At 37.1% G+C, this 13,369-nt stretch overlaps 1 protein-coding gene across 1 annotated transcript in view; it reads right to left on the bottom strand.

The window, feature by feature from the left end:
• Positions 1-661: 661 nt before the first annotated feature.
• Positions 662-13,369, bottom strand: part of prep (prolyl endopeptidase) — a 62,743-nt gene continuing 50,035 nt past the window's right edge. Inside the window, 4 exon segments of the mRNA NM_203858.1 lie at positions 662-1,225; positions 4,183-4,339; positions 5,959-6,090; positions 12,961-13,055. Coding sequence (NP_989189.1) covers positions 931-1,225; positions 4,183-4,339; positions 5,959-6,090; positions 12,961-13,055 — 679 coding nt within the window. The 3' untranslated portion in view covers positions 662-930.

The following is a 13,369-nucleotide window of genomic DNA, read 5'->3' as shown; positions in this document are numbered from 1 at the left end:
CATACACATACTGCTATATTAGTAAGATGTGGTAGAAGTGGTATTAGAACTTAAGCTTTAAGTGAGGTTACCAGTTTGAACATTTCCCTCTCATTACTGGCAGTTTATCGGATCATACTGCAAACAATTTGGTATTTAATAGAAAACAGCACATATTTATTAGAGAATTCTGTTTGCTTTATCAGAGCTGGATAATATAAAATCTGTAAGCATATTTCATAGTATTTAGGTATGTCTCGCATTACAAATTAAAGCCTATGTCACTTTCTAATTCAATCTACCTGTCTGTAGGAAAGAAAAAAAGCCAATCGTACAGGAGATGTGACTTCCTGCAATCAAGAGACCTTTGTATGGCTGCCTTTAGGGCTCTGGCACACAGGGAGATTAGTTGCCCGCGACAAATCTCCCTGTTAGCGGGCAACTAATCTCCCCGAAATGCCATCCCACCGGCGAAAATGTAAATCGCCGGTGGGATGGCATACGCGGCGGCGCGATTTCAGTGAAATCGCGGAAGTTTCCTCTCAAGGCGACTAATCTCCCCGTGTGCCAGAGCCCTTAGACTTTAAGGAAAACTTTTTAGACTGCATTGAGAGTCTGCAGCCTCCTACAAAGACACAAACAAGATCCCAAATCACGGCTAGTAAAGACATAATAAAAAGAGGAAAATCACATCTGTTTATTTGATATGACCCATAAATATTTTCCAAATTGATATCAGTATATGAACATTTAATCCTTACAGGTAGCAGGTGTAAACAGTAAATCAGATATACCCCTCCCATTTGCTTTTCCAGAAAATTATCAGAAAATGACAATTAGGTAATCTGTAAGAAAAGCTAATGTAATTCAGCTGTGAATCCTGCAGAAGGATATGTTACTACACACAACTTGACAAACAAGCCCTTGTTTCAGCCTAGGACCCTTAAGGTATCATTCTATCCATTGGAGATTTAGGCACTGTGCAATAAAAGCAAACATATCTGATACTTCTTCAATGACTTTTGCAGTTGGTTTCCCTGCCCCATGGCCTGCCTTAGTGTCCACATGAATGAGCAGTGGATTCGTTTGGTTCGGACTTTGTCCTGCGATGTGCTGAAGGGAAGCTATAAATTTTAGGGAGTGCAAGGGCACAACTCTGTCATCATGGTCTGCTGTGAGTAGCAGCATGGATGGGTACTGAATGCCGTCTTTCTCTGGCACCTTGATGTTATGAAGTGGAGAATATCTGCAATAAATAAATAAATAAATAAATCAGTCTTCCATGCAGCATTTATAAAATGACAACACTCCACTTTTTTCAAGAAGAACTAAAATGAAATCACTGGGGGAGGTGCCTAAAATTTAATGTACCCCCCAGTGATTAAAATCGCTTACTTGACACCCCAGGTTGGTGCTTCCGTTCGCTAACAAACTGCACCAGGACAGGGTATTTCTGCAAAATATCCTCGTCGCCATCTTCTGAGGATTCTTCCGTCTTCTCTTCATTCTTGTATAGGCAGGAGCGCAAGCAGAGCAAAAGCCGAACTTAGAAATGAAAAGCCAGCCTTTTCACTCAAGCACGCAAATGCCCCACAAAAAGAAGAGAGAAGGGGAAGAAAGATAGTGCTACAGAAATTCCTGCAGAAGTACTCCGGGTCAGTGCAGTTTTCTGCTAACAACAGCACCAACCCAGGGTATAAAGTAAGCTATTACAATCACTGGGGGGTGCCTAACATTTGGCACCCCTCCCCCCCCCCCCCCCCCTCTGAGTGATTAAGACTTTAGTTCATCTTTAGACTGACTGCCAACTGATGTGTAATTAAAAAACATGAGAAAAAAAAAATTAGATAGGAAGTGATGCCAATGGATCAGCACAAAACACTTATTTACAAAATCAATAAAATGAAATGACTCACTTAGAAGTTAAGCCCCTATGGGGTGGGGTGGTACCATCATAGGGCACTAAACTCATTGGGTTGCTATTTTATGAATGCTTGTATTACTGCTTTTGTATTTCACTGGCTTTCCTCCTATCATCTTTTGGTGTTGTGTAATGTAAGGCACTAAGTTTGCCCAGGTTGGACTTATATTTTAGTCTGGGGAAAAATCATGACTGAATTACATATTACAGAGCATACTGTAAAAACACAGAAGACAGCACTGCTGACTGACATTTTATCACAATAAGGGTCATTGTGCCCTTTGAGTTTTGTTTGTGAAGAGTCATACAGACCAACAGGCTGATTGTGTGGGATACAGATGCATTGTGGGTGAGGACTGTAAGATGTATATTTATGCCGGTATTGTTTTTTTATTGAGGGGTGGGATTCCAAGATTTTTGCAGCAATGCATCTAAACAATTTAGAGATGTATTATTAGATTGGCTCTTTGTATTCAGTGATAGAGACACAGGGGGTTAATTTAACAATAACAGCTTTATAAATAAGCTATTTATTTCACACCTAACTTTTACACTGTAAAAACCTTTATATAAATAATGCCCTGCAGGTTGACTCCCTGATTTGTTGCACAACTTGTTGCTGCACTGGTGATATTTCATACCATGATAATGAGAGCCAAAATCAATAATTCCTTACACTTCCAGGTTCTTTAAACTTTGAAGGGATCACTAATAGAATCAATATAAAGCAAGTCTGGTAACACAAGTTAGGAATATGGCATGTGCATTCTAAAAACTCCAGTGTCTTGCTTGCGAGTTTTGTATAGAAAACAGAAGGATGTAATAAAGTGACAGGCTTTGTTATCAAACACACTCAATGGAATAATGTAACACTGCCATTTTGTCCTCTATTGCACGGGGAGCTATTTATAGAGCAGGAAGGGAATTGGGAATTGGAAATGGCTCAATCGTGTTACAAAAACGAACTGATAACACCACTTTAATCTTCTTAAGCAAAGACTTACTATGTAATTATGTCCCCTAGGCAGACACAAAATTAATCATGTGATCACTGATCAAGCAATGAAAGGAAGTGAGTAGCAAATTCAAAAATATGGTTTCTAGTCTTTTGCAAACTATTATAAATGAATGAATGAATGGAATGGTTTGTAGAAAAAGTCATTTTGTGACTCATTAGAAGGTACAAATGAGTCAAAATACTATGAATGTTATTGGAATCTCCCTGATCACACCCAGAAAATGTTTGAAAATAAAGCATTAACAGATATGCGAACACATTAAGATGTAAACTCATAAACATGTCCTTAATGTCTTTACAAATGAAAGCCATCTGCTCACTGTGTCAAAACAAGCAAGGGCTATAACACAGGACTGTAGGAGGTTAGTTGACCACTATAAGATAATGAGGTGCAACACTATTTAATTACACATATAACTAATTACTTCTGTAATTGAAAATTTGATTGTATTTGCGTATAAAATGTACAATGTACCACACAGCTTGTATTTATGTTATAGAGCTAGCAAGTAGCCTTATTGCTACTAAGAGTTACCCCCCTGATTGTTTGTCACAGGAAGGAACTATCCAAACTGCTACGGACTACGGAAAACAACTACAAATGCTTTTTGGTACCATTTAACACTTAACAAGGGCTTGGTAAAAAAGGTGAAAAAACACCAGCAACAGAGAGATTTCTTGTAAAAAAATCAAAATGTGCATTTAAAACAGAATAAACAGCCAAAATCACATTTCTGAGGACAAAATAGTTTACTATGTGCACTTTAGGATGTATATAATGTTCTGAATGAGACTCCTGCAGAAGGATACATGGACATGTGTTCTTCACATGTGTTGAAAAAGAGCTAAGGTTTAATACTTCTCAGTACTCCACTGAAAGCCTCCTTGTTGTATTGCAGCATGAGAGTACATTTATTTCAGCTGGTAATAAGATATTTTTCAAAATGTATAAAAAAGATTTTATATGCAAAATATCTGCAAGTGAAACTAAAGCGTGAGAAAGATAAAGGCTTATAAACCTAAGCTATTTAAATGGTTTGCCAAGACAAAATAAAAAAGCAAATACAAAAAAGCCCAGGTAAAATACAAAAGATGCATTTTAGACCTGTTTGAGGTAGATTGTTGTTAAACAAGCGGCACAATACTCGAGGATGAGCTAAAGAATGTTAAAGTTATCTGATGCATGAGTACAGTTATTCCGTATCTGTATTGTTCATTTAGTAACTAGAGCACTCACTTGGAACATGAACAAATAACAACTTACTTGATAAGCCATTCAAAGTGCTCTTTGTTGTCTGAGCAGCCATAGTCTGTTGTCCATGCGTGGCCAATTGTAAATTTGTGAAATTTCAACATGTCCATTACACCAACCTGAGCAATGGCACATCCAAAAAGTTCAGGACGCTGATTGGCACAGGCCGCTTTAAGAGAGTAGTTAAAAAAAAAAAAAAAAAAAAAAGCATAGATAATAATGTGTAAAGATATATTAAAGTGCTGACCTGCAAACATTTTGTTATGCTATTAGGCTCTTTGAAACAGTCTATATATTGTACTCTTAGACTCTTAAGGTGGCCATTCAGGTCCTTCAGACTGATTCAGCAGCTTGTTTGTCCGTGTATGAGCACCCCCAACCGACATATGGGCCTAAAATTGCCCAGATTTTGACCGGGCAGGTTAGAATTTCCCATCTGATCAGGGACTACATCAGCTAATTGACACTGTCTGATGGCCTATACACCCGTGGTCTTAATTCGATCGTTTAGCTGATCGCCGCATCACCCACTGTAGGTGGGAGACAATCTGCTCATATGGCAACCAGGCCAAATGAGTAGATTGCACCATGTATATCCACCTTTACTCTATAAAGAATGAATTTCTCAATCTCCTTAACACTGTCCCCATGTATCTGCTGTCTTTGGAAAGGGAATTGTGGGAAGCATAGTTTAGTCTGCGTAACCAATAAAATCACTGCAGTCTGTACTGCTTTGCTAAAAGAAGAATGAGGCACCTGACAATATAATATCCGTATGCACACTGGGTTGGGGTAGAATTGTGAACTCAGTACAGACTTTTGATGTAACACAGCTCTCATACAGTCCACACTGTGCACCAGAGCAAAACATACCCCAGCATTCATTTCAATGGAAAAAAGGTGTAATGATCTATATAAAGTGACATGGTGCACCAAAAGTATAGTTATAGCCTACACCATCTGCTAGGGTAGCCACTACTTGTTGCAGCAACAAAATGCCAGAAAACACCATGTCGATCGGTGATAAAACACAAGTAGAGACAATTATCAATTCTGTCATCGTTTTGTGACGACTAGCCAGTTAAAAGTAGCTGTGTGTGTCATTGCCCTAATAGGTTATGAGTTTTCCTGACAATTTATATTTGCCACTTGTCTCCTTAACAATGGTCAGTCCTGACTAATCATTTACTATGTGTACTCAACTAATCATTTTGCTGCTCTAGTTATTTCAGTAAGATTATGCCAGGTCAAGTGAAAAAAATGTGGCACATAACATCAATATCAACAAAATGCTGAGTTAAAAAATAATCCTACTATAGGACTATATGTATTTCCACATAACTCTGAACAAAGCATTTTCCATAAGTGCCGAGTCCTTCCAGCTCCCCTGCACATCACTGGTGATGTTGCTTAAACACTATAATAAATATGCCCCTATATGTCTCCTTTAAAGGAAAAGTAAAGTGAAAAATAAGTTTTAAAATGAAAAAATGTAACCATATGTACTGTTGTCTTGCGCTGGTAAAAGTTTTCTGTTTGCCTCAGAAAGACTACTATAGGTTATATAAATAAGCTGCTGTGTAGCCATGGGAGCAGATTTCCATGGAAAAATGGAAAGGTTTCATAGCAAATAAGATCTGTATAATGCAATGGTGTTTTCAATTTAAATGTCCTTGCAGAAACAAAAAAAAAAAAGTATCATAAAAAGCTATACATTCTTTATATAAAAGTACATTTTTATATTTTGCCCCAAAAACAAATACATAAAAAAAACCCATAAACACCTACCTACTAACAGGCCACCATTAGAACCTCCATTGATTGTGATCTTCTCAGCTGATGAGTAGCCTTCCTTGACTAAATATTCAGCAGCACATTGAAAGTCATCAAAACAGTTCTGTTTGTTTCCCAAGATTCCAGCTTTAAAGGGGGGAGAAAAAGTGACAGTAATTTTCAATGTTCTGCTCCATAACTAGGTGTAAGATTAAAAGATAAAAAATAGCACCCAAAAGTTGTTTTGTTTACAACAATGCAGCCTCTCATTATTTTGCTTACTGGATGATAGTGATGTGCGGGTCAGGAAAACTTAACCCACAGTGATGCTATGATAGGATCTGCACCCAACCCCTACCCGCTTCTTTCTGCTCTGTACACTACTTCTGCGCGCACCCTAGGTTCCAAAACAGGGAAACTTCGGGAGCAAGTAAAAAAGGTAATTCCCCAGTCTGACCCACAGCGACCAGACAAATTTCAACCCTAACCTGTCTGACCTAAGGGTAAACCTTTTTATGCTACTGGATTGCCTAAAATAGGAGTGATCTATAAATCCTCAGCTCAATATAAAAACTATAAAAATCATCTTCATTTTTTAGAAATAAAAGGCAGTTAAAAATATGAATCACTTATTTCCTAAAATAGTAAAATCAGAGTCAGAAGAACAGATGTGCAATCAAGAAAGCCGGTGATGCAAGAATGTAAAATGATAGAAACAGTCATTCTGGATGCAAAATCACAATTATTTTGCATATGAACCTGAATGGAAATTCGAAAACATTCAAGTAATGATGTAAAAATGTTAATAAACGGCTTAACATAATGTGAAGACCTAATCAATTTATTGCAAAAATGTATCTAAAAAGACCTCTTTGGCCAATACAGGTTTCTAAAACTTGAAAAAAGTACTGCTGTCTGCTAGCAAAAGATATGTAGTAATAACAGGGCAGTTAACAAAATACTAAATTACAATAAACAGGCATTAAATACTGGCAGTGGGTTGTAAACTCTTGGTGCCTGATATTGCTTATAGCGGAACCACCGCTATTATATCAACCCGGCAATAGTGTAATAGATGCAAAACAATTATATTTCTAAAAAATATAGGGTTTTAATTTTTCCTTATAGTTTTAGACATGTGAATGGTTTATTACTGTGCTTCCACATGCCAGTTAGAGCAGGCGAAATATGCTGTGACTTGTAGCATGCAACCAAAAGAAAAAAATGATATTGAAGAACTCTCCAATAAAATATAGATATATATATATAGATATATATTATTTACGAATGGTCCGCACTCCCATATCACTCATATTTCACATAGTTTCTCTGGGTGCTGCAAAACGGTTGTTCCATGTATACAATATTCCAAGGATTGTGCGCACTCCAATTCCAAATGTTAAACTTTATTCACAGATAATCGCATATCAGTTACATCAACGTTTCGGTCATGGTCTAAGACCTTGTTCACGATGTTATACCCTTAATATAAATTACATACAATAAAACTTTATATACAAGATTAATCCCACCCACTGGTCACGTGTCGGTTGGCTGACACGTGACCAGTGGGTGGGATTAATCTTGTATATAAAGTTTTATTGTATGTAATTTATATTAAGGGTATAACATCGTGAACAAGGTCTTAGACCATGACCGAAACGTTGATGTAACTGATATGCGATTATCTGTGAATAAAGTTTAACATTTGGAATTGGAGTGCGCACAATCCTTGGAATATTATATAGATATATATATATATCTATATCTATCTATCTATCTATCTATATATATATATATATATATATATAATAGTAACAGTTGTAAGAAAATAATAAAGATGGTTTGTCAATTTATGAAATAGTCACGTGAAGTTTTATGATCACAAGTATTCCCCTCTATAAATATAAAAATATAAAATTTCTGGTTCAGACATCACAGGCACCCCAGAGCAATGGTTGACCCAGTAATGACAAGGTTATAGACATGCAAACACATTGGTGGATCAGCCGCTCAGCCATAGTTCAAAAGATATCTTCACCCCAAAATCTTGCCTTAACATTTAAGCTGGGCTTGTGTGCACCTAGGTGAGAGTTAAAATCAAATTAACTGATACCCCAGGCCAGTGCTCCTGGTAGCAGAATACTGATCTGGTCTAGGGTAATTCTGTAGAAGCTCGTTGGTGCTATTTTCCTTTGCTCTTCTGTTGGGTGTCTTATGTTCGACTTTTGCTCTACAGTGCAAGCACCTGCCTGGACTAGAATAAAAAGATAACGGAAGCAGCCAAAGAGGATAGTGATGAAGATCTTCTAAATAAATGTTTGTAATGTTTTGGCACCCCTAGTAATTTCAACTTTAGTTTTCCTTTAAGCGAGTCCCCTCAGCCACCATGCTGCTCTAAGCCCCCCAAATATGGAACAGCCCCTCAGTTTGGGTACCACTGTAATAAAGTAATAAAAGTTTCAAGATTTGTACCAAATCTAGTAATCCACAACACCCAATCAGATGTCTGAACAGAAAATACTACCTGTGTTTTTTTTTCTGGTGAGAATAATACTGGCAAGAAATCTCCACTGTGTGCAATCAAGAATAATTTTTGAATGAGGGTTAATGTAAATTGCCGCTGGTAATACATTTTAATCATGTGAAGGCAATCTCACGCTATTAAACAATTGATATGTTTTACCCATGGTGATTAATATTAATCACCGTGCAAAGGTATTTTCAGGAGCTTTGTTTGGAGAGGAGATATTCTAAGGGGCTGATTTACTTACCCACGAACGGGTCGAATGGAGTCCGATTGCGTTTTTTTCGTAATGATCGGTATTTTGCGATTTTTTCGTATGTTTTGCGATTTTTTCGGATTCTTTACGAATTTTTCGTTACCAATACGATTTTTGCGTAAAAACGCGAGTTTTCGTATCCATTACGAAAGTTGCGTAAAAAGTTGCGCATTTTTCGTAGCGTTAAAACTTACGCGAAAAGTTGCGCATTCTTCGTAGCGTTAAGTTTTAACGCTACGAAAAAGCGAAACTTTTCGCGTAAGTTTTAACGCTACGAAAAAGCGAAACTTTTCGCGTAAGTTTTAACGCTACGAAAAATGCGCAACTTTTTACGCAACTTTCGTAATGGATACGAAAAAAATCGTATTGGTAACGAAAAATTCGTAAAGAATCCGAAAAAATCGCAAAACATACGAAAAAATCGCAAAATGTTCGTTTTCAAGTCGGAACTTTTCCAATTCGGGTCGGATTCGTGGGTTAGTAAATCAGCCCCTAAGAGTGACAAAGCACCCTGCATGACATAACTCTTACTTTGCCCACCAGTCTACCAATCCAATACCTAACTCTTGGTCAATACCAAAAAACACATAAGAATTTCGGAATAAGGTTAAAGATAAGGGGAATGGCGTTATTCTTTTCCGGCTACATTCCCTGCAGAAAATCCATATTATGGTTACTTTAAACATTTTTAGCAACACTTCTTTAGTGACCCCACTCTTTTCAATACCATATGTGCCTAATGAAGGATAATTATCTCTGCATTATTGTACAAGGGGTTTAACTGCAAGCATGCAGGGAATCTACCCCTACACCAGTGGCTCGTGAGCAACATGTTGCTAACCAACCCCTTGGATGTTGCTCTCAGTGCCCCCAAAGCAGATGCTTATTTTTGAATTCCTGACTTGGTGGTAAGTTTTGGTTGTTTACTACCAAATAAAGCCTCCTGTAAGCTGATAGTGTGCATAGTGGCACCTCCATGAACTTTTATGATGCTTGTGTTGCTCTACAAGTCTTTTTACATTTGACTGTGGCTCACGAGGAAGTAAGGTTGGGGACCCCTGGCCTACACCAACCACAAAGGACCAAGGTGGGGGTAAGTACATGTATAATGTATTCACTGTTTACTTGATGTATCACTATTTTGTAAAACAAATGACAAAACCAAAATTAAAAATTAGGTCTACTGTTGGAACCATTGTTTATTGGACTGTATGCTGTCCTTCTTTAACAGAGGTGCATTCTTTAAGGGTTTTTGTTAACAGCTTGATGTTTAACATGGGGCTTAGATACAAATAATTGCTTAGTATATTTTCATAATGGACATGGATTAAACGGTGAATGTTATAAACTGATAAAGCATTGTCACAGGAGAAGGTGCTACCCAAGGCTTTTATTACACATATAGAGTTCAGAGAATTCAGAACAAGGATCATTATATACCAGGGTAATGGTGAAGTAGCAAAAGTGGTTGTTGTTGGGTTAGAAACACATCAGCAGATTTGAATGTACTCTTTGGACCTATAGTCACTCACCTGTGTGAAGTAACTTACTTTTAAGCGCTGTATATTCTGTGTTTTCAGGATTTTAGTGCTATGTGATTCACATACAGTAACTGCAGCAAATGTGTTAATGCATCAGTACTGTAGCAATGTGTTAGAAATAAATTTCAAGAACAAATTATTTCCTCAAAGTATTTAGTTTATATAAAGGATATGCAGATGTAGAAAAGGCACCTGGTTTAAAATGTGCATAGCCTTGCAATGGTTAAATACATAAGCAGATTTTTTTTTTGCCTCTAACTTTGTTGTATAGAAGCTATTGAGGAAGAATCATCTTAGCAAAAATGTCAATGTCTGTCATTTCCACATTTTTTTTTTAATTATAAGGTTGAAATGCCTTGATCCAGCCTCTTCTCCTTTCATCAGTGGTGGTATTCACCGGAAAATGCCAAACTGCTCATTAAAAAGCACAGAAATATTGTTCCTTTTTTACAGAAAAGCTGGTCTTGAGACTTTGTTAGAAAGATTAAATGTGTTGACAAAATGTTATAATAGCTACAATGTACTCAAGGAATACAATGCTAAAAATGAACAAGGGTTCTATACTCTTTTGAAGCTTATCAATAACCAAATCATCCACATAGTATATCAAATGAATAGTCAAGGGTCAATCAGTCTATGATGGTTTTCATTCATCCAGGTAATGATCTACAGTATCTAGGAGAGAGAAGTATAAAGCAACTGGCATTTCTGGGTATTGCTGAAAATGAGTGGGAGAGAATTCCCCATTATTATGCATTGCCCCTTCAGGATAATACAGTGATTGGCATTTTAAACCCTTAAGGCAATACAGTCCTCAAGATCCAGAGACTTCCCTCCAACTCAGTTGAAATGAAAAAGCCACTTGGATGACATGGGTGTGGATTAAGGTAGGTGTAGGGGGATATAACTGAAGATTTTCATTTATCCAGGTCATGGTATATCTAGTCTAAATAAATCTAAAGCAACTGGACTTGTTAAGTAATTAGTAAATATATTTGCACTGCTGTGGCAATCTACATACAATCTATAATTGTCCCATCTCACGGTAATCCTAGGTCCACTTAAGGGGATTAAGCCAATATTGCAGCACTAATTACAACTTAATAACTACAATAATTACTACATAATAGCTACAATAAACCCTCTGACTCATTTTAAAGAAACTATACAAAAGATCCCTATGTATAAATGAACATACCTTTAATGATATGCCTTATTAAATTTGGTTACAGGAGCACTCTCCAAAATCTGCCCTTTTTAAAATCTATATCCTTCACATATAATAGCTCTCTACCATTTTTTCAGGCCTTTTCCCCTATCCACCCAATGAATTAATGTGCAGAGTGCAGCTCCAAAAGATGTAAGGGATCACCTGACATCATAAGTAGGCATTAAAGAAATACTGTCACCAGAAATTAAGCTTTTGTTACATCTTTCATAACATTGGCTTTGCATGCTATTAATAATTTTGCCAAAAAAGTATTTGCCTGATGCTTTTACATTACTTATCAGATCCCCCATGTTGCTCTATAAGGGGGCTGCCATATTTGTGCAGCAGGAGTCTGTTAGCATTAGAAGCTATAACTGACAGGCTGAGAAGGGACAGTCAGGTTGGCAAAACAGTCAGGTTTAGGAACTTCAAGTAACAATTACTTACAAAAGCAGCCCTATCAGCGAAAAACTATCAACATGACCTATAGGTACCTTTTTATGTACATTAATATTTTGAAGAGTAGTTTTTAAGTGTCATAATCGGGGACAAGCAAAGTGCTAGGGACCCTGTACTTAAAGTGATACTGTGTTATGAATGGCTTTTAGCTATGGGAGTTCCTGGGGTTGTCCCAGCTTCTGCCTACCTCCCACGCCTCCTGTATACAGTACTGATGAATTAGGGAGAGTAAGACTTTTTTTTTTGCTCCATTTAGAAGTTCAAAAGGTTGCTTCAAAAATGTAAAAGATGCGAGATACAAAAAAAAATATGGTTCTATCTGCAATGAGAATATTGACTATCTTTTTTTAGATTACTATATATACTCGAGTATAAGGCGATCCGAATATAAGCCGAGGTATCTAATTTTACCTAACAAAACTGGAAAAACGTATTGACTCGCGTCAAGCCTAGGGTGGGAAATGCAGCCGCTACTGCTACGTTTTAATAATCAAAATAAATACCTATAAAATTACATTAATTGAGGCATCAGTGGGGTATATGTTTTTCAATATTTATTTCAAAGAAAAACAGTAAACTAGCTCTGTAAGCGGAGAAGAGGGTCAACAAAAACAATATGAGTACTACCCCATGCTCATTGCACATTGGCAAACTGGCAGCAGACCCGGTCCCGGAGGAGATGTAAGGGCAAATAAGTATTGCTAGTGGGAGCCTAGGCCAGGGCACTGGAGGGTCTGGTTGCAGGTGGCCTAATTTGCACACAAAGGAGAGAGGGTGCTAGTCTAGAGGGACCCGAGTATAAGCCGAGGGTGACTTTTTCAGCCCATTTTGGGTGCTGAAAAACTAGGCTTATACTCGAGTATATACAGTATCCTGTATTCTGAGCTGTATGTTAATGTCTGCCCTCAACTATAAGTAATGTGTATTACTGATGGGAAACAATTACGTTATAATAAGTAAAACATCTAAGAACCAAGTACTCACATCTGGACATCAAATGGCAACTACAATACAAATGGCTTACCTTTGTGCCAAGTCTCCCCGTATTCACCACCACCTCGAATGTTAGCAACTGCTAGAATGCCACCAAGATGCCTCACGAAAATTAACCTCGACACACTGAAACAAAAAAAGAATAGCTCATAACTGATTTCTAGAAAAAATATGAATATGTACAACACTGGAACATGGATATGCTATAAAACCATCTAGATTTTGGGAAAGCAACATCACCTATTAAGAAATAAAAGTGGTGGTGGGAATTTAGTATTTAGCAATTTGGATAACTATATATTAAGTCTACTAAAAACATCTGAAAATTAAACCCAATATGGTTATTTTCCATTAGTATGGATTCATGATGTTGTATTATTACAGAAACAAAGGGAATCATTTTTAAAAATCTGAATTATTTGCTTAAAATAGACTCTGCT

Source organism: Xenopus tropicalis, chromosome 5 (genome assembly GCF_000004195.4).
Source record: "Xenopus tropicalis strain Nigerian chromosome 5, UCB_Xtro_10.0, whole genome shotgun sequence".
Classification (NCBI taxonomy): Eukaryota; Metazoa; Chordata; class Amphibia; order Anura; family Pipidae; genus Xenopus; species Xenopus tropicalis.
The sequence above is the reverse complement of the archived record's forward strand: the minus strand, read 5'-3'. Positions and strand labels throughout refer to the sequence as shown.